The sequence below is a fragment of the Xiphophorus hellerii genome, chromosome 20 (assembly GCF_003331165.1).
Source record: "Xiphophorus hellerii strain 12219 chromosome 20, Xiphophorus_hellerii-4.1, whole genome shotgun sequence".
In the NCBI taxonomy this organism is placed as follows: Eukaryota; Metazoa; Chordata; class Actinopteri; order Cyprinodontiformes; family Poeciliidae; genus Xiphophorus; species Xiphophorus hellerii.
In genome coordinates, this window is record NC_045691.1 from 18,575,747 (window position 1) to 18,597,550 (window position 21,804).

Consider the following 21,804-nt stretch of genomic DNA (forward strand, 5'->3'; position numbering starts at 1 on the left):
TCAAATTTCAAAGTAATCAAAGCTTTTGATATTGGTGTGCATTAACGCTGCAGGATTGTAGAAAATCTTGTGATGAAAATAATACATTAGCAAAAAATTGCAATGACAATTCAGGTGCCATCTATGCTTATTTTCTTCTTTTCTCTATATCTTATCTGTGACCTTTAAGATTTTGAGCAATGCCACTTATGTCCAATGTGAGCATCTGGAGCGGTGAATGCAAGGTCACAACACTTGGAGTATAGAAACCAAAAATTATTGCACTCCAAACAGTAATTTCCAATATGATTATTGCACAGACTGATGTTGGGATTACAATATATTGTGTGCATTGCAAAATTAGGGGTGTATTCTGCTGTAGTTTTTCTCCGTTGCCTAAATGAGATATCGACAATGTAGTTTTAGTCGCATTGATGTCAGCAGTATGCCGCCAACAGTTCAGACTTGGGGCTGCTGTCAAGCCTCCTTCTTTTGTAAAGAACCATCAAAAAATACATAGGTGAATCATAATGCAAAATCCGTATGTCCTGACATTTACATACCTGGAGGTTTGTTGTTTTAGAAGATCAATAAACAGGAGAGCCTTTTATTTGTTATGTAAGACAAACAATTCATTAATGTTGCAGATTACCTCTGATTGTCAGCGACTTTAGACTCTCTAGGCTCCAAAACCCAGACCTACTCTTGTTACCGGGCTAAAAAGCGGCTCCTGGTCCAATCACTATTGTCTTGTGACATGATACAGACATGTTGATAGTTTCTGTTTCACAACGTATGTATAACAGGCAGCTAGGGCTGTACAATGTTAGAGCATGATGTAATGTCGATATTATTGTTTAATCATGTGATGGTGATGTGAGAGTGGGAAGAAATCCCCATTTTTCTTGGCCCTTTTTTTTTTCCATCTGGTTATGATGATGCTTTAGACACTTTCTGCCATCTTCAGCATCTATAGCACTGTCATCTTTCTGCTTCAGCAAAGCTCCAGTTAGCTACAAATAGCATTGGCATGCGAAGTGTAAATCTCTGACTCTTGGAATATGATCCCCAACAAATACTGCATTCTAAACAGTCTTTGTTATTTTTGCAGTATATTGTCCCTTAATACACATTTTCACTTGATTTTTTGAGTTTATACAAGGTTCTGCAAGGTTCCTTTATCATAATATGCCCTCTAGCCACGCTGAGCCTTATAATTTCTGTTTGTAAATTACATCTGTAAAACTTGCCCTTGACTGACATGAAAGTGAAAGTCCATCCAGCTGCTCAAATACATATTTAAAATGTAACAGCTTACCAGGTTTAAGGTCTAAATAGGTTCTGAGTTCATCATATTTTTACAGACAATGGCTGATTAATAGCAGGGATTCTCCATTATTCTCATTTGTAAATGTCTTAGACGTGTTTGAACGTTATAACGATGAGAGTAAATAAGACATATACATACTGTATATATGAGAGAGACAGAATGTCACTTGGTTGGATAGAAATTAGTTTTCTTCCTGTTTCATTTCTGATCGGATTTTGAACACAAGATGTTCTTCTCGGTTTTAATGTAGCCTGCTATCTGATTTATTAGTCGGCCTGAACTCCCACTCCCTGAAAGAGTGGGAGCTGACAGCTGTCTGTGGAAAATTTCTTGGCTCATCTCCACCCAGAGGCTTCATTTCGTGTGTGAGGCCTGCATGCAGCATAGTTGTGTGTTTTGAGGGTCATCCCAGAAAGGCTTCACCCCGGGCTAGTGCGAATGGAGAGTGCACAGACAGGCACCTCTGGGTGTGTGTGAAGTGTTAGGATTCCTTGTGGCAGATGAGCTCTCTCTCTTTCCCTCAGGCTGTTAGAATAAACACAGCAGAGGCAAAGAAAATCCATATCCTGACAGTGCAAGACATTTCCATGAAAATGTTAACCAAAATCAAGCAACTTGACTGGAAAGAAGAAAAAAGCCAACACTACTCAATTGTTTAGAATGGCAGTCATGGGAAATTAAGTATTGTGATCTAAATTTGGGTTGTAGACGGCCGAGTGGCTTTTAGAGAAAGCAGAGTATCCGTGGGTACAGACTGAGGAAGAACAGACGGCTTGCCCAGAAGCAAAATGTGCTGAAGCCAAAGCTGCAAGGAGGAAGGGGGGCGGAGGGGTTAAGACGAGGGTCCAGATGTGCGACAGACGTGCTGGCTGCCTGTTTACATTTCTCAGCTAACAGGAGCATATTTTTAACCTCTGCCTGTTTTTGTTCTTTGTGCAGGTGCTGGCGAGTCGGGGAAGAGCACCATTGTGAAGCAGATGAAGTGAGTAGCTGCTCATTGTTTTGCCTTTCCTCCCGTCGTTAATCCCAGCTTATTGTTTTAATTGTATTAGCAATTATATATATATTGATTTAACCTTGAGACTATCTACATGGAAAAGATCTAAAATTTAAGGAATGATACCCATGTTTTCCAAGAGCTTTACTGTTTTGGAAGCAGCATATTATTATGGGTGGTTGAATAAATGTAACATTTTGAAAAGTAATTCTTTGTATTTCCTAAGTAAAACCACCAGAAACATGTGCTGTGCTGAAGGTAAAAAGCGACATCACAGAATAAAATTCACTTGAGACTTCCAGATGTGTCTTGGAAAACTATTCATAGGTCTTGAACATTTTCCTTTTCATCACGTTACAACCACAATCTATATCAATGGGATTTTTTTTGTAATAGACCAGTTTGTCACAAGCCAATGTCGCTGACACAGCAAGCATGTAGAACGGGGTGAAGGGAGCGTAATCATGTGGGGTTGCATAGGAACGAGGAAGCTGGGCGAAGTTGATGGGAAGATGGGTGGAGGTAAAAGCAGGACTTCATCCGGGGGTTGCAAAACACTCCAGATCTGGGCAGGACAACAACCCTAAATATCCACTTTAGCATATTTTTATTATAAATTATAAACCATTAATAAAGGTATTTTCAGATATTTTCTGATATGACATTTTGGAAATTGTGGACCATGCAAGTCCTCTACAAGTATGCCATAGTTTGCATGTTACTATATTATTACCTCTGCTGAGTTTGAGTGCAGATTACAAACTGTTTTATTGTATAGAAATTATACAATAGGATGTCTGCAAATATTTGAATTGGCTTGACATTAATTCTTAGAACAAAGCTAAAGAAAGACGAGATTTATTTGTATGTTCAGGGACATTAGTAAAAATCATCTTCAGACACTCAAGATTGGTCCTTAAATGCTTCACACATCATTTGTATTGTTTGTATGAGGATGAAAACACCATGGGCTTTCAGTAATTTTGGCTGGGGCTCACAGTATTTCACTGTGAGCTCACTTGAATTTTAATTAGATCCCATTCAGTACACCACACAGCTACTGAGCATCTTGGCCGTGACACACCGGGGGAGATGGTTCTGTTTGGTTCCGAGCCGAGCAGCTTCTCATTTAGCCTCGTGTTTTTTCAGTCACACTGACGTCTTCCTTTTTATTTCTCAGGCCAAAATCTCAGAAAACGAGTAAATATTTGTTTGTGTCCTTTGGTGGATTTTTACAGTGATGTGAAAAGTATTGTTCCCTACCAGATGTCTATATTTTTACCCTTTTGTCACACTTGCATATTTCAGATGATCAGCTAGCAAGATTTTTCAAACCATAATTTAATTTAATTAAAGGAGAAAAATATGTGCTGTGTTCAATACAGCTTATTATAAAGCTTGGCTTTTACTTCTTCACTGAGGCCTATTATTTTTCCAGTTTCATGCTTTGCTTTATTTTCCAGGATTATTCACGAAGATGGGTATTCAGAAGAAGAGTGTAAGCAGTACCGAGCAGTCGTCTACAGCAACACAATCCAGTCCATCATGGCCATCATCAAAGCCATGAGCAACCTGAAGATTGAATATGAGGACAGTTCTAGAACGGTAGGGGTTTGAAATCACCCAATGACTAAGAATCATTTCTGTAATAACACCATGACTATAAAAATGACTAGATTTTGGTCTTTGATGTCATAAAATCTTAAAGCTCGTAACATTAATATTAAACCTGCTGGATGTTTGCATAAGGATTGTGCAATGAAGATGCTTTAAATGCAGAGATAAAATCTCAGCTGGTTACATCTAAACCCTTAGCTTTCATCAGATTTACCCCATGGGGCCTGACGCTGCAGAGTCCATCCAGATCTCCTAAATGAGGTGGAATAGTTATTTTTGAGAAAAAAATACCAGGACAGACTTTGACAATGGCCGCCTGCAGAAATCTATTGGAGGAAAATACAAACAACCACCTCTCAGCGGGGCAGCTCATAGGAAAATATTTAGACTTAGACAATTACAGCAATGGGAAAACTCATCTCTTTTTTTCCTTTACGTTCAGCAGAAAGCAGATGTTTACATACAGTATAAACAGGCGCAATATGTTTTTTCCTCATCGTCTTGCATTAACTCATCCTAAACGTCTACAGTTTTATGTAAGATGTGATTTCTAAAGTTGCTTCTAATTTATAAATACCAGAATAAATAAGGATTTTTTTAAAAGATGGATTTCTTCTTTTTACACATGTTCACCTGTATCATTACCTTCATCATGACTGTAGAGTGGTGTGGTTAATCGCTGGAGTTGGATAGTTGAACAAGTTAGCATTTGGTCATCTTCTTAATTTCCTTTTGATTGTCACAAAGAACAGTTGGTGCCATTATAAAATCTATTCACTGTTGCACTGTGCACGTTGTGTGGCATGTTAGCCAAGTGGACCTCCTGTGGACAGCAGCTGACATGGCTTTGAGGCCCAGATAATGGTTAACCAATACATGGAAGTCTGCCCTACACAGCAAACACTAAAGGTCTATGTGAGCCATTGTCTTGAGGTGAAAATGCACAGGGTCAGTAGCGTCATGAAGGTGATGCAGCAGGTGTCCTTTACATACTGTTGATCAGAAAGCTCCACCTGCTGCTGTTCTGTTCTGATTAATGTCTGCATTAATGTAAATGTTTTATAAACTGCTTAGTTCGTTGGTGCTGTGGAAACGTTGACCTTAAAGTTGCTTGCGTGGGCATAAAAAGAACAAGACAACGGAGTGTTAATTATAGTTACAGAAACTTGCTGCAGAAGTAATACTCATGACATTTTAGATTACTTCCATTTGTCAGTTTCATGCTGATTGACGACTGATCTGTTCTTTCCTTTCTTTTAATTGTAAACTTCAGATAATATAGTCTAAATATATATTTTTTCTGTCTTAACTCTTTCAACAACAATAAACGGCTCAGAATAACAATTTTTAAAACATTTAAGACCACACTTAATATCCAGCATAACATCAAGTTTATATATTGGCAAAGTAACAATGCCAATCCCTCCTGTTACCTGATTTATTTTGGGTAAACAAGAGACTCTGTGGTTTTGTTTCTGTATTCTTCTGCTTCCATTGTTGACTATTAATGAAAGCATTATTATTATTCACAATGAAGAGAACATGTTGTTAGCATAAACTATTATTTGCTCTTTTTACTTTCTTCATACATTTTCTTGAAAAATCTTGGATTTGCAACAAAACTGTGTGTATTGTTACATTTTCTTGATGGCACCAATAGTTTCAAATGACACCTTTCATGTGCATGTTCTCCACAGGATGATGCCCGCCAGCTGTTTTCACTGTCTGCAGATGCAGAGGAGCAGGGCAGCCTGCCAGAAGACCTGTCCAAAGTCATCCAGCGGCTGTGGGAAGACGGCGGCGTCCAGAGCTGCTTCACACGGGCCCGGGAGTATCAGCTCAACGACTCCGCAGCCTAGTGAGTTTGTGCAACTGTAACCTGAAATGAAAGCTTGAATTTTAAGCGCTGTATTATGTCACAACTTGGCGTGGGGCAGTAAAGGATTTTAACTGTATGAATATGAGTAGGAATGCCACGGCTTCATGCTGCTGCAACTTTTAATTGAAACAGGAAATCAGCAACTCTTCCGACTGCTGATAAAGCAAAATGATTTATTGATTATTAAAGGTATAATAATGTTCCCTATTATCTATCTCTATGTAGATTTAGTTTTTCATGAAGTAAAAAAAAAAGATAAAATGAGGACCTGCTAAAATTAGTTGCAGTTTTCAAGTAAACATGCTTATTGATCGCTGATACCAGCCAGCCTGCAGTCGGCTGTTCAGTAAATATGGCAAAAGACCCGATATAAATGTGTTGCTAGTTTGAAACTGTAACTTTTAAAATGTTGCCTTGCTTAGTCTGCAGCATTTTCACACATGGCTCAACTCTTCTAGATTTAGAATAATTTCAATGTTTACCAATAATACTAAATAAAAAGTCAGAAAAAAAAAGGCATAATATAAAGAAAATGCACAGAGAGAGATACCTTTAAGAATAATTCATACTTGGATATTAAAAAAAAAAAATAACAATGCTATTTAGAATTTGATGTTGTTTCATAGACAGTTTTTATTTTCATATCCAAATTTTGATTGGTCTATCATAAAATAAACATCACAAAGATGCCAACTTGGAAAAAATACCAAGTATTGTAAAGAAATTAAAACAATAGTAACCTGTTGCAACTGCTCATTCAGTCTCAACCTCCTCTCTGAAGCTTTATTACCTCACTAACCCTCCACCGTGGAGCGCTGCGTTCGTTGGCATCGCTGCTCCGTGTAACAGCAGCAGTGAGATTCTGCTCTTACAATGCAAGAGATGTTTATCTCTGTGACCCTCAGGGATGATCTGATACAGAAGTCTAGAAAATACAAACCTTTGTTCACCCTACTACGAGCTGCAGCATGAATAAGCTGCTCTGATTTGTCTGGACCGGCTCGTTGATGGGGTTGTGACTTCTACAGGTTGTATCTGTAGGACACTAACGCGTTTCAGAAATGATTGCCATGCAGTAAAGGCAGGATCCGACTCCCCAGGACATTAACATTGTTCTGTTTGTGTTGGCTAGCGTAATCTAAACTTTTCTGCTTCTCAGCCAAAACCGCAGGGGGTTGTGGACAACAGATGGTGTTTCATCAAGGTTTGATAGTGTGCTAAGAGAGTAAGTTGATATAAGGGTGGACTAAATGAGCCTGGCATTGGGCCTTAATCCATGTCAGAGTACTTTAAGAGAGTCAGAGAGAGGAAGGGGAAGATGGAGTGTGAGAAAGAGAAGTGGCACGCCTCCTGCCAGACCTCTGTGCTTGTAACAGATTCAAAGAAGGAAAATACAAAATTGAATAGATTCGAAAGATCTCAACCGTGTCATTGATCTGTCTCTGTAAAAATCCTCACTTTCTCTCCAAGTGTTCTTTGTGCTGTCGCATTTTTCAGTTTTATTCTTTTTGTCACACTGCAGCTGCTTGACAAATTCAGCTTTTTCTCAGTTGTTCATCATAATGAACAAATCAAGCACAAGTCTGACATGTTTGCTAAAAGTGGTCATGATCACTCTCTGCGATGGTGACTGTGATGCCGCTCCTACATACTCATGTAGGGAGTAGGAGCTGAAATATTTGCACGTAGTCTGCATCTCGTGCAAACATTTATCTCAAGGATTTTATTGTCGGTTAAAAAGTCAGATATTCAGTACATTAAGGTATTTGCTTCAAGAATAAATTAAATGACATGACTTTATTGTAGATGTATTAGACCAAAACTACTTTTACTCTTCAATTACAACATACAAACTTTCATGTATTCTGTGCCTTTGTATGGATCAAAACGGTTTAAAGTCTTGGTCTAAATACCAAACAGAGTGAAACTGTGGTGTTTTTGTCTCCTGGTTAACATGTCATGAATATCTCATTGCAGTGTACGTCCGTGTAAACACAGCTCTTCTAAAAAAAAATAACAAAAGAAAACAGTTTTTTTCCCCACATTAGTCTGGTAAAACAGGACTTCCTGTTACAATTTACTCTAATATATCATACGGTGCTTTCTCACTGAGATGAGACAACAGTTTTTCACATGTGGAACAGAAGTGTGTTGACACGTGTGTTTTCTCCTCAGCTACCTTAACGACCTGGAGAGGATAGCCAAGTCAGACTACATCCCCACACAGCAGGACGTTCTGCGGACCCGGGTGAAGACCACAGGCATCGTGGAAACACATTTCACCTTCAAGGACCTTCATTTCAAGTGAGAATCCTTTTTTTCCCCTCAAAAAACATTGGACTCTAAATTTGTAAACCTACTTTTATTTCAGCTTTCTGAACGGCAGGATATTAATAGGCTGTATATATTAGTGATGGTTTGGGCCGGGGGCCTGTAGAATTTCTTTCACACTGAAAATAAGTTTATTACGGACATGGGTACACAGAACACGTTTTTGTTTAATTTAGAACGATTTGTGATCTGTAAAATTTTTCCGCTTAAAATGGTCATGCAGGTTGGGAGGAGCTCAAAAACACAGGTTGATCTCAAGATTTACTTGGACAGTAACTTGCATTTATGAAATGTGTTTTCTGAAATAAAAAGAAAAGCCTCTTCTTTAAAATTGACACGTTGGTGTAACTTTACAGCAATAAGTATTTAATTATTGCTGTAAAGACACAATAATTTGTGTCTTTACACACTAATATATTACATTGTTAGTATATTATATTATATTATACTAATATAATTAGTATTATATTAATACTAATTAATATAAAATTAGTATTTCTGCATGTATTAAGCTGTATTATCTATTCCTACTGTTTTTGCCAGCATGTATTGCATGTATTTCTCTTTATCAGAAAGTCTAAGAGAGGAAAAAGGGGCCTCTTGCTTATTTTATCTCTTCCATTACTACAACAAAGGCCACGTTTCTTAGTCGTTACCCAATCTGGAAGAAAGAGGGAGACACCATTAATGTTATTCAAGCTGATAAATATTTCTGTATCATTCAGCTTTCTTTGTGTTATTTCTCTCTGACACTATGTGGGGGATTTTATTGACTGTGTGGTTATAGTTGAAGGATTTCAAAAGTTCTTTACATTTGTTCAGTTTTCCGCTGCGTTTCTCAGAACTGCCTTTATATTTGTGGAAGTGTTTCGACGTTTTCTTAGAGGAAACTGTTTGGTAAAGTTCAGCAAAAATAGTATGTGGTTTTTATCTGACGTAGACAGACAGGTCACATGTGAAAACGAATCAGTGTAGCTTAGCACATTTACAGAACTGAGCCTGTTTGTGTAGTGTCTTGTTTAATGGGGATTTCTGTTGTGATAGACATTAAAAATTCTACATTATTTGTGAAGCATTAATCGAATGTGCTCAACTACACAAAGATGTACCTTTTTTTTAATAATTACACAAAATACATGAACAAATATGCATTGCGTACCTGAGGAAAAAGGACACCCTTATCATTATTGATATTGAATTTTCAGGTGTTCATTTCTGTTATGCAAAGTACATGTTAGTAAAACACTCAGGCTGTTACAGGGAGTCCTTATTTATTTAAATGACTGTTCTGGATAAAACTGATGTAAACAGTGATGAAGATAAGCCAAACTGTGTGAAGTGTGTCACAGTTAGTCAGCTCTTATTCAGCCTCTTAAAGGTCTGTGAAACCAACACAATCTTCTAATTAGTAACATTTAGCAAAGTTAAAACTGAGGTGTGAAAGTGTATTCCTGAAGTTTCCTCAGAACGTCGCTTTCTTCACCCTCAGTTGCTCTCAAAATGAACCATTCAGACATCATGCCTGGTGATAATAAGCGCCCTCTTTCTTTTGCTTAACCTCACGCCACCTACATGAATTATCTAGTCCTGGAGAATCAAGTCTCCACCTGTCTTTAAGTCATCTTGTTACCACAGCAACCATACTTTATAAGAAAAATACCAGCAAAATTGCAGAATAGTGTATGTACATCAGATGTTGCTCTGACAAGACGACGAGACAGAAACTTTGAAGACTGTTTGCTTTGCTGTCTGCTGCCTCGTAAAAGCGTCTCATTTACTCGGCGTCTCTCTCGCAGGATGTTTGACGTCGGCGGCCAGCGGTCAGAGAGGAAGAAGTGGATCCACTGCTTTGAGGGTGTCACAGCTATCATCTTCTGTGTCGCACTGAGCGCCTACGACCTGGTGCTGGCAGAAGATGAGGAGATGGTGAGTCTTGTGGACTTCAAAACAATTTCAGATCTCTTGCCCGGCCTCCTTCTTAGGAACGGTTTTCACAAAGAGGGCAGCCGGGGCTTCAATTAACTAATTTCCTTCTGCCCTGCTGGCGTTCTTTAATCTCTCCATAATTTGCGCTTGTCGCACCCAGAACCGGATGCACGAGAGCATGAAGCTGTTTGACTCCATCTGCAACAACAAGTGGTTCACGGAGACGTCCATCATCCTGTTCCTCAACAAGATGGACCTGTTTGAGAAGAAGATTGAGCACAGCCCCCTGTCCATCTGCTTCCCTGAGTACACTGGTACTGTATGAATACCAACTAGTCTCCACAGCTCGTAATGATTGTGCATAGTCTGCTTCAGAAAGTAAATACATATTCTGACAGCATAGAAAGTGCTTCAGAGTCAATGTAATAACTGTATACTTAGTCCCTTAATTTATACAGCCATAAATCTTCAGCTTGGATCCTCAAAGAATAATCTGCTTCTTTTCATCTTATCTTTCTAAGTAGATTTAAATAATTATGTGAATCTGTTTTGCATATTCTGACATTAACGTCTGATGTCATACAAATTTCAGTCTCTTTTTGTACCCATGTCGTCTTTTTGTTCTGCATGCACAGATCAAATCAAATGTCTGCACGTAGCCATGAAATGTCATGTTTGAAACTTAAGTTGTATGTTTGTTGTGCATCGCTTTATTTATTTCATTTCATATTACCAGAACCTGTGGCTTATTTTCACATTTTTGTCTTCCTTATTGAGATTTTATACGACCGGCCAACAAAACGTAGTGCATATTTGTGAAGAGGAGGAAAGTGATGTTAACATTAAAAGAAAAAAAAAAAAAATCAGAAGCGTGGTGAGACCTAGGCTTCTTTTTTTTCATGCCGTCTTGTAAGATAATGTTGATCTTTGTGTCCCACAGGCCTCAACAATTACAAAGAGGCTGCAGCTTACATCCAGAGCAAATTCGAGGAGCTGAACAAGAAAAAGGAGACCAAGGAGATTTACACCCACTTCACCTGCGCCACTGACACCGAGAATGTGCAGTTTGTGTTCGACGCGGTCACCGACGTCATCATCAAGAACAACCTGAAGGACTGCGGCCTCTTCTGAAAAGCCGATCCAAGGAAGAATCAAGGTCAGGCCAGAGATATTCACTTAGAGATTCAATTGAGGTTTTATTATTTATTTTTTTTTAGATCTGACTTATTTGTTTTATTTTTTGTCTTTTTAGATTACTTGAACAGTTCTGATGACCATGACGGAGGGTTTATACACACACCACGAATAACTGCACTGTCCATCCACGATTTCTGCTTCAATCTGCCTTTTTTTTTTTTTTTTTTGTTATTCTAAAGACACTTAAGAGACAGAAAATCCAACGAGCCTTCCAGATGTTCCAACGATTGCCGATCCAGTCGCTCGTTATGGTCAACTCTTTGGGCTTTGACCGCAAAAATCAACAATTATTTTATTGTGTTTTTCTTCATTTTCAATTGCTAAAGGAGAGAAAGGATACTTTATATATACATACATATATAAACGCCTAAATTTAACTTTAAGATATCCTGATGTGCAAATTCTGAAATGTTTAATCATGTGAAACTTATTTTTTAAGATGCAGCAGAAGCATATGGACATGAAATGAGATTCATAAGAGAGAAAAAGTGCTTTTTTTTAAAAAAAAAAAATGTTTACATTGGTTCATCATTCATAGCTAAACCGTATATTCTGCATGTCTCCACAGGACCAATAATAGCTCTGTAATCTGCACAAATTATTCTAACATTCCTACAAAATGATTTTAAAAAATAGACTTTTTCTTTAGAAAAAAAAAAAAGGTTTTATGTGCAGGGGAAAATTTATGACAAAATGCTAACATGTATTTAAAGTTTGTGTGCACCTAACATGCTATCACTTTTTATATTACCATTCATTTCCGTGTCTATTGCAGTATGTTTTGTGCCTTTACTTCTGTTTACAGCCAGTTCTTTAGATATACTTTAATTGCTTTTTGTCCTACTTTGCTCCTAAATTTGTTTTTTCTTTTTTTTTTCTTCAGTCTTTGATCTATGAATATATAGTGACTATTAAAGAGATATCAAAATCTAATTCAGCAAAAAGGTTAGTGTTTTTGGTTAAAAAAAATAAAATATTGGTCTTATATGATTTAATTTAAATAAAGTAGAAATCATTCTTCCATATTGGTTTTTGTTCTGTTTTTTTTTTATGTAAGTACTCTCACAGCAGTATGCTTACTTTTTACAGGTGCATCTTAATTTGGAATGTAATTGAAAAGGTACTAGATGATGACTCTAGTACACACAGCGATGTATCTCAAGCACTTAGTTTTGATTTTGAGCCAATGGCTAACGTCTTATTGAAGCCCTACATTCAGTTCATCAGAAAATGAAATGTTTCTTAGGACAAATAAAATAATTAATTTAACAATGTTCTGTCGGTGTTCAAAAAATGCAGTGTCCCAGGATGATGGAAAGTTTAGTGGAAGGAAAAAGTGCACTAGCAACAGGTTACACGCTTTTCAGAAGCGTCTTACTGGCACTAAGGAGAAAAACATTTTTAAATTTCATTTGGAAATCAAGTTCCTGGAGTCTAAAGGAAGAGTGGAGAGGCAAAGAATCCAATTTGATTGAAGTCCAAGGTAGCTTGGTAGAAACCAGCTCTCTGTACTACACTTTCCTTTGTGACATTAAGAAATGATTGTTTCCTGGCGACTACAATTTCTAAAACGGCTCAGAAAATTGACATCATTGCTCACAAGTCGTCCTGCTGGTTAAAATTTAACAGGAGAAATCAAGCTCAATTGGAGAAAACCCAGACTGAGCACTGAAGGGAGATGAGAATTGAGTGGAACTGTGTAGGAAGGCAATGGCCAGGCTATGTCCAAGCCAAGGTGACATTTCCACAATTGGTGATGATTTATACAGCAATATCTTCTGCTATTGTTGATCCGCTATGTTCTATCAAGTCCAAAGTCAGAGCCACAGTTTACCTGGACGTTTTAAAGCACTTCATTCTCTTTCAGCAAGCCTTATGGATTATGGATTTCATTTCTATACAGTATTGTCAAGAGGAAGATGGCCGACACCATAGCCAACCATACAGATGACCCCAAGCCCAATATTGCAACAATATAGCACTTCTTAAAAGCCCGGTGTTGAGTGCACATCATATGGACATACATCCAGACTCGTGTTGTAGAGCGGCCTACCGAGTTTTACCAGGATAAGGGCTCCCCGTCTATCCTCAAGAATCACTTGAAGACTCAGCTCTTCATAGAACATCTTCTCTATTTTATACCCTTTACTTCCCTATTTGTGCCTGCACCTCTTCCAATAGATAAACATACTTTTGAACAGGCTATTTCTGTATTAATAATTATTTTTGCATTAGCTTATGTTAACTGAATATTTGGTTTCTATTAGCTTTAAGCCATAATCATCAAATTATGCACATCAATGTCTTCTTTTGGGCTGTAACGGATACACACAAGCTGCTTTGATGTCCGATGCAAATTTGTACAGTTGCGGCTAAAGCTATTGCGTCATTATCTTAAATTATGAAAATAAAATAAAAGGTTAGAGTCCTGACAGTGAGGAAAGTTTGGCAGAATGGTTACACTAAATAACTTTAGCGATTACAAAACAGTAAAATTATAAAGATAAACTCAGTTAAAACGTAATTATATTAAAAGTATAATCATGGGATTAAGCTCTGCATGCATTTATAAATGTATGTAATACTTAAGCTATAAATTACTGAGGTGTGTTTTGTTTTATTGCTCAAGGTATATTTTTCAAATTGAATGTTACAGCTTCTAAAGTTACAAATTGTTCAGTTTTTTACAAGCAGCACATATAAATGTCACAGACTGATACTGCCACCTGGTGGCCATTCAATAAAAAAAAAATCATTTTCATTAAAAAGGTTCCTCCAGGTTTTGTCTGCTCAATGGTTAAAACTTATTGATAACCATGCTTTCACAAATTTGAAAATACATGTTTCCAATGAAAGGTGAATGTATCTGTCTGTGGTGTTCATGCCTCCAGCAACTGAAACCTGATGAATAAATAAGGTGGAAGCAGAAAAACAGTTTATTTTTTTAAAAATGCTCATTTTTCTCATGCTTTCATGCATATCAAAGTTCATATCACAAAACAATGTGAAAACTTAGATCATTGGATTAAAACAACCCAACGGCAACATGCCTAAACTTGTATTTGATTTGGAAGCACGTCGAGCAGCTGAGAGGTGTTACGTGCCATAAGGCATGCTGTTGAAGTAAAACTGCTGAATAATGTCACTGAAGCACTGGTTTAACCTGTTGTCCACTCTCAAGTCTGAATAAAATAAGGTGATTTTAAACCACATGCAGGATGGAAACATTTTTTAAATGTATTCCACCAGTTTTGTGATTTTTTTAAAGGGTTTTCAAAGTGAAAGTTCTTTGATGGACTGTAGTCTGTAGTTTTATGACAAAAAGCTTGAGACGATATGGTTTACAGATCAGCTTTTATTATTAATTTGTACTGAACTTGCTTACATTAGCTTTAAGAATATTGAAGTCAGTAAATGCAACACCACTGAGATGTTCATTTGTTTTATTATTCACATTTAAAAGGGGATTCATTACAAGCATTCATTTCTGCTCATATTAATGATTATGCCTTTCAGCTAATGAAATCCTGAAGCTTAATTCAGTTTTTAATACTACATAAGATTCATTAAAGAGGATTTAATACAGAATTAGACTTGCAAAATAATACTTTTGTGGCAGGTATTAATAACTTTTAACAGTGTAAACAGATTCAAACTTGATGGAAATTAGCATCGTCTTAAAGCTTGTCAGCTCAGGAAAACATGAGTTGCTCTAAAGTTTACTGGTAGACCAACAACAACAAACTCACTAAATTACCACCGACAACCAAAACGTCACACTGGCCCTTAAAGAACTTGATTTTTGGGTCTCTCCACATTTCTTCCAGACTCTGGGACATTCAAAAACAAATGTAATCAATGTCTTTTCTTTCTCCTTTAGTTGAGGTAAGATTTTTCTGACAAACAAATTCAACAATTGTAGGCCGTGAATTTTATGTGTGACTCTTTATTATGGTGACTCTTGAAGTATTGACACCGGCTCGAGCTCCATACCCTCTTAATCTCCAAATTCTTGAATTGCTTGATATTCTCGCCAGGCTGCGTTTGTCGCTAATGCCAGAGCTCCTTCCACTTTCATTTCCATTGAAATGCTACTCTGTTAGCAGTTGGATTCTTTAGCTACGACTTTTTGTTGGTTACCCTCCTTACAAAGGGTGTTGATAACTGTCTGGTGAACAACTATGAAGACAGCCGTCTTTTTTTTTTGTGATTGTTAGGGAAAGGATTGTAAATATCTAATAAAGAATTATAAATCTAAATTGTTTTAAAATTAGACATAAAGAACTGAGTGTCTGTTCTGCATCAGCAAGCTGGGCTATTGGTCTTTATTCCAAAACCACAGAATTACTTTATTTGGTTTGAATTGTGTTCTCTAGAGGGCGCTGCAACTTCATGTCTGCAGCCGCACAAGTGCAATATTTTAGTGTCCAAAAGAAAAAGAGGATATTCTAGAAGGCTTTAAGAACACAATCTGTTTTCTTAATTTTGCACAACAAATGTTTGCATGTGGCCATAAAACAAAGCAATCTTTGAAGAAAGTTTTAAAAGAAATCTTACTCATTACAGTTCCTTTAAACAGTAGTTTTCTCCTTAAATCCCTTAAATACAGATGTAGGCAACAGTGCTTGACCTTTTTAAAAAAACATCTGTGGGTGTAAAACAACAGAACAAACCCAGGCAGGACAAAGCGAAGAGAAATGATGTGAAAGCTGCTTCTGAGTCAGTGACACCTGAGCTCCCAGCCTTGATAATCCCGCCACATTTGTGACAATAATGTCAACAGAACACAGATGCTAAACACAAGAACAACGAGTCCATCTCTAACCTTTACTGCTCTGCATTTGGCCAAGCACCACTTTTACAATATTAAAACCCATTAAGGCGTCAGGAAAGCAAGGATGAAGATGTAGATAATTGAATTAATCATTAGTCCTTCAAACTGTTTCTTGTATAATTACTTGCTTCACGCAGAGCTGCTGGAGTGTGGGAAACCAAAATTGATGGTTTCCCCCTATTTTTTGGTGTAACAGGGCAAATTGAAATGTACACACTGAACTTTTTCGGATGGTTAATTTGCTCTCTTTAGGTAGTTTTTTTTAACAATACACAAAGAAAGCCATGTGTCAGATGCAGCACCAATAACAACCCAATTAAAGAAGCGCAAATAAGAGAAGACAATCTAAAAAAAAAGATTTATGATAGAGTTTGCATTTTAAGAAGTTGTATTCCATATCTGGGTTGATGATTTATGTTGGATGAACTGGTCAGAACATGTCATCTCTGTTTATATGTTAATGATGGACTCGGTGAGGACAACTCTGCACCTGAACAGTGGCTCGTCAACAGTGAGGAGTCAAAGCATTCTTCCTCGCACCATCAGCTTAGCATAGACATCAGGCCTCTGAATGCTATGAATGGAGAGGTGGAGCACCAATTGACTGCCAGGGTAAGATCCAAAAGCTCATTTATGGTGCAGATTTGCATTTGTGCATTTTGTATTCACTCAGATTAACAGTTAACTGACAGCAGGACGTGAGGCTGAAGTGGCTAAATGAATGTGCAGACAATGAGGAAAAATAGTGTGAAGGTTTAGGTTAATGCATACATGCAATATAGAGCCAAGACAGCACAGAAAAGTACTACAGCTGCCAACAAGCTTACACAGGCTACAGCTTTATATTTAAAGGCATTGAGTTCATACAAAAAGTTGCCTCACAAATACAATTCCAGCATTTCAGATGTGAATACCATCAAGTTTTTGGGTTTTTTTTTCCCCCCCAGTAACAAAATGTTCAACGACACAGAAAGAAGTGCAATGAAAGTATGGATTTCTATGTAGGGTTTCTAAAAATCTGTTTGCAAAACTGGCGCTGTTGAAAATCCCCCACTAATTGAGGTTTGCAAACACAGGAATCAAGCTAAACAGCTGACATTGGGAAACATGGCAGAAAGATTTCTGCTTAGACTCTGAAATGTCCAAAGTTGTTTTTGAAATCAGTTTTGGGTATTTGATTCAATTTGACTTCAAAGACCTTCTAAGTCACGATAAGTGATGCTACGGATGCAAAATAGAAGCAAATGGCGACAATGATCGTCTTCAAAACTTTTGATTCATCTTGTGTACATGCAGCCCTCGTTGAAGTTTTATATTCTGCTTTATCACTTGAAAGAGTTTAGTCACGGACCAGTGCAGTGTCACTGCATGGAGTCAAAACTGAACACTGCATTGACAAGAACATCTCTCTTTTGGAGTGCTGAGTCCATGATTTACTGAAATGATGGAGACATTGTATACCGTACTGCATGTGCATGTAAGGTGAGGATAACTTATTGGGCTTACTTTAAATCTGTTTGCATTGTGATCACTTTTGATAGAAGTAATGGGTGTTGTGAAAGTTTTGTGCCCCCAAAAAATTCACCTTATAGTAACAACCAGAGTGAATGTCTTTTGCTTTGGGTTTTTTTAATAGCAGCCTGGTTTGACATAATGAATGATATTTGATTGCAAAATCCACTTCTGCCCTGATCCTCTTCATAAACCATCGAGATTTGCTGTTGCTAAATGTAGCTACAGTCCATGCAACATTCTCAAGCATTTTTCTGCGCCCAGACAGAGTCTAAGTAAACAAATATGAAGGAGGAACTTGGATAAAAATGTGCAGAAAAACAAATAGTACTCAGAGGAAGTTGCGGTGTATCTTTTGTGATATCACAAAAGTTTGCTCTTTGGAGGGAAGATTTTATCTGCAATGGTGATAATAAAAATAAAAACTGAATATGAGAGGCTGCTATTCATGTAGTAAACCGCATCTAAATTTAGTTTGGAGTTTAAATATCCTCTGCTAAATTGTTGTAATTGTATTTTATGCAGCGTTCTGATTGGTCACATTTTACAACAAAATGATGTGAAAGAAACAGTTCGTAATTGCACATTTTAATAATAGCTACATTTAGTGAAGATTCTTCCCACTGAACTCCTGCCATCGGCCAAATTAAACCGGGAACAGAGGAGTAAGTTTGTTTTCTAACTTCTACAAATAGACAAAGAGTGCAGCTGTTACATAGAAGACAAAGCAACAGCGCGCCGGTATAATTTGAGATGCATTTTAACAGCTCCGTGTGGCTTAATTTGTAAAGGCAGTAAAATCAAGCAAACCACGAAGTTCATGGGTTTGTAAATTTGTCCAACGAGGTTCCTGCTTTCTGATTGGTTCATTCAGACGCGGGTCGCTGCTGATTGGCTGCTGAGCGCGCAGCTGTGCTGGGAGGGGAACAGCAGTGAAATATCCACTCCGCTGCTCTTCATCCTCAGCTCAGACGGCAGGACTCAAACTGGAAATTTTGTTTTCTCTGCCGCACCACCGAGCGACCCGGAACGCTTTTCTCTTTATGGGACGAATTAGACCCGCTGAACAAGCAAGGTCACATCAGAAGTAAGTGTTTGTACTTTAACAATCCTGTAGCGATTTTCTTTTAAAGAGACAGTTCGATTCTTAATCGGGTCCATCATGTGTTTTTTCTTTTGTAGGAGGTGACAATTTGAGACACGAGAACTAGACGAGATGGTAAGTGCACGTCTTACTTGGCTTTTTATTAAATAACCACATGTGTTAAAATATATTTTTCAGTTAAACCCAGTTGACATGGAGTGCTATATAAAACTAATTAGACATGTTCAGACAAGTCTAACATGTCAACAGCTGCAGAGCATCACTCTGCAGCTGAGTGATGCTCTGATTCCTTCATTTGGGAGTTTATAATTTTGTTTTCCTGCAACACAGAGGAAATGTACTTGTCACTGGTCATTCAGCGTTGTTTATAAGTACAAACGCGATTATTTGCATACAGAACATTTTGTGATTAAGTATACCTATTCCATTTTCTGCTGTATTTTTCCTGGTGAGCTCATGGTTAGAAGCAACAGAGGGAAAGTTTAAAAACTTGAAATGTTTGCAACAGGATTGTGCTGGAAATAATCTTACTGTCTTATGAAATAATAATAATTAAAAAAGAGCCAAAATTGATAATGGTGAATCTTACTAATATTTTAGATAGAAGAGGAGAAAACTGTTCTGTTGGTGGTCAATGTTTTGAAATGCCTGTAAACCTAACCAGTTATTGGGGTCAGATCTATTTCATCATTATATTATGGATCAGAAGCTGAAAATTTGGACTTCTAGAGTCTTGAAATTGTTCCAAGAATTTCTGTCCTGCTGGCTCTGTTTGCATATTCCTGTTGTTCTTCCAGTGTCAGATTTAACTAGAAGGCTTGGACACATGGTTTTAGCATGATTAAGCAGACTCAAAGTTGTCTTAAACGAATGTACTGGATTTGACTTTACTTGTCCTCCTAAACTTTCTCACATCCAACATCACAGGATTCCTTATGCCCTGTTTGAATTCAGTCTCTCTCCCTGGCTAACTCGGACCAATCGGCTCTGTGAGCTGCAGAGGAAGCTGGAGTGTTATATTCCATGCTACACACATAACAAGAAACAGGATCCCCGGAGTTAAATCAGGAACCACAGGCTTCTGTGTTCCTCTTAAACCCTGCTATTGACTGCGCCGTTTAAGAAATCGAGGCGCAATTAGATCTGTCCGGGTTTTTTGGTTGATTTGAAGGCAGGGCGTTCACTCAAGGTGTTGTTGCGGTTGAGTAAATTAACGGACAAATAGACATGTCTGATCATGATGTCTACTTGTTTAAGATTTGTGTCCTTTATGCGGCAGGTCAGCTGGTCTGTAGGATTAGAAAAAGAGAAAAGGCGTTTAGTCATTGATTGGAGTTCATTCAGGACAGGCCCCAGCCTGCCCTCAAGGCCTTTTTGAAAACCTTTGGTTAGAAGTAAGGCGTAGAAGCTTACTCCATGTGCCTTTGTGGGTTCTATGTCACAATGTCGTGGTTTGTACAATGACCCTTTCTCTATTCTCTCCTCAGCTTTGCTTGCGTGACTCAAGCGACTGCTTGCAGGAGCAGATGCAGTACATGATGAGGTCGCTGCAAGATCTGAAGCAGCTGCGGAAAGCGTGCCCTGAAGTCCGCCGTCCTCTCGCTCCTCTCAACAAGCAGCTACCAGCCTTAGCGCGTCACTCTGCGGTGGCGCGCGCTTGCCAGCAGCGGGCTCTGCAGCGGGAGCAGCGGGCTCGTATGCGGATGTCCGACGCCAGCTCGGCCAGCACCTACGATTCGGCCTGCTGCCTGGCTAGCCCCCTGGAGGAGGAAGACGAGGATGACGATGCAAGCAGCAGGCTGGGACTGAGCCTCAGACGGGATCTGTGCTCTCCCTGCAGCCAGAAGAGTTTGGAGTTTGACTCGGGTTACTCCGAGGCATCCTGGCAGGACGATGGCGTTGTCCTCAGGAGGACGAGGAACGTGCGTGTTTCGTCGTCCGCCTGCGCACGGATGAACAGGGCACCAAGCGGCCGTATTCGGCCTAAATCCACATCCGACGCCTGCCTGGAAACGTGGACGTCTTTTGAGGTCAGTGACCCAGAGGATTGGACCAACTCCTTACTGACCAGAGGGCGGAACCGCCAGCCTCTGGTTCTGGGTGACAATAGTTTTGCCGACCTCATACAGAACTGGATGGACTTGCCAGATTGTCCGGAACCGACAGAACTGAAACCGAATTCCAGACGAAAACTGGGGAGAGGCTTCTTTGGCAACATGAGGAAGAAACTGTCAGGCTTCTCTAAGTCAGTGGAGGACAGAGTGAGGATGAGATCCACAGACTCTGATCATCTTAACAGAGCTGCCAATGCTCCAAAGCGTCTGTCCTGTCCTGTTGTGCCGTCGCAGCCCAAAGTCCCGTTTTTCCACCAGTCCCACTCAGGCATCAATGAGCTGGGCTCAGACTTCTACCAGTTTGCAGCTCTGATGAAGTCAGGCAGTCGACAGCCAATAATATGCAAGGACATCATTGGCTACATCTGACAGACGTTCATGTCAATCCATGTGAAGACTGGACAATCCTCAGAGTCACTTTATTTTTATATAATTGCTTCTCACTTTACATATTCTGTTGTTAAAGTATTGGGAATAAAGACATTCTCCTGACTTAAACTCTAACTATACACTTATTTATGTTTTATATATCCATATAATTTGCACTGGAAATATGATGGCTGTTTGTTTTGCATTCCCATTCTCACAGTTTCATTACGATGACGCTTGTTTCTCACTGAAGGTTTGATTGAAACGGCTTTTGTTGCCTGAATGTGGATCCATCTATTTGTTTTTTTTTTTATTAAAAATATATTGCTTGGAATTATGTGTGAATATGTTTTCAATTTCATAGGAGTAACTATGAAATTGTTACTCCTATAGACTGATTGATATTGCGTACAACACAGAGAGCCTCATTTGGACACGCTCGTGTCTCCCTTCCCAATTTATCGCAAATGCAAGCGAGGATTCATGGACTAATAAGAGATGTTTTATTCATCTCTAATAAAACATCTCTTATCATCATAAAGCTATCATGTATAGCTTTATGATGATAGCTTTATGGCTCTAGTATAATTCCACACAAACTTAAAAGAAGTTTA

At 38.4% G+C, this 21,804-nt stretch overlaps 2 protein-coding genes across 2 annotated transcripts in view; both read left to right on the forward strand.

The window, feature by feature from the left end:
- LOC116710254 (guanine nucleotide-binding protein G(i) subunit alpha-2-like) overlaps positions 1-12,246 on the forward strand; it is a 53,073-nt gene extending 40,827 nt beyond the window's left edge. The window contains exons 2-9 of the mRNA XM_032549186.1: positions 2,249-2,291; positions 3,770-3,911; positions 5,621-5,781; positions 7,978-8,106; positions 9,930-10,059; positions 10,220-10,373; positions 11,000-11,215; positions 11,312-12,246. Coding sequence (XP_032405077.1) covers positions 2,249-2,291; positions 3,770-3,911; positions 5,621-5,781; positions 7,978-8,106; positions 9,930-10,059; positions 10,220-10,373; positions 11,000-11,190 — 950 coding nt within the window. The 3' untranslated portion in view covers positions 11,191-11,215; positions 11,312-12,246. The remainder of the gene's footprint in view (positions 1-2,248; positions 2,292-3,769; positions 3,912-5,620; positions 5,782-7,977; positions 8,107-9,929; positions 10,060-10,219; positions 10,374-10,999; positions 11,216-11,311) is intronic.
- Positions 12,247-18,548: 6,302 nt separating this feature from the next.
- LOC116710255 (PAK4-inhibitor inka2-like) lies at positions 18,549-21,524 on the forward strand. Its single transcript, XM_032549187.1, has 3 exons — positions 18,549-18,689; positions 18,785-18,821; positions 20,195-21,524. Exons 2-3 carry the CDS (start codon positions 18,819-18,821, stop codon positions 21,188-21,190), a joined length of 999 nt encoding a protein of 332 aa, XP_032405078.1. The 5' UTR covers positions 18,549-18,689; positions 18,785-18,818; the 3' UTR covers positions 21,191-21,524.
- Positions 21,525-21,804: the final 280 nt, after the last annotated feature.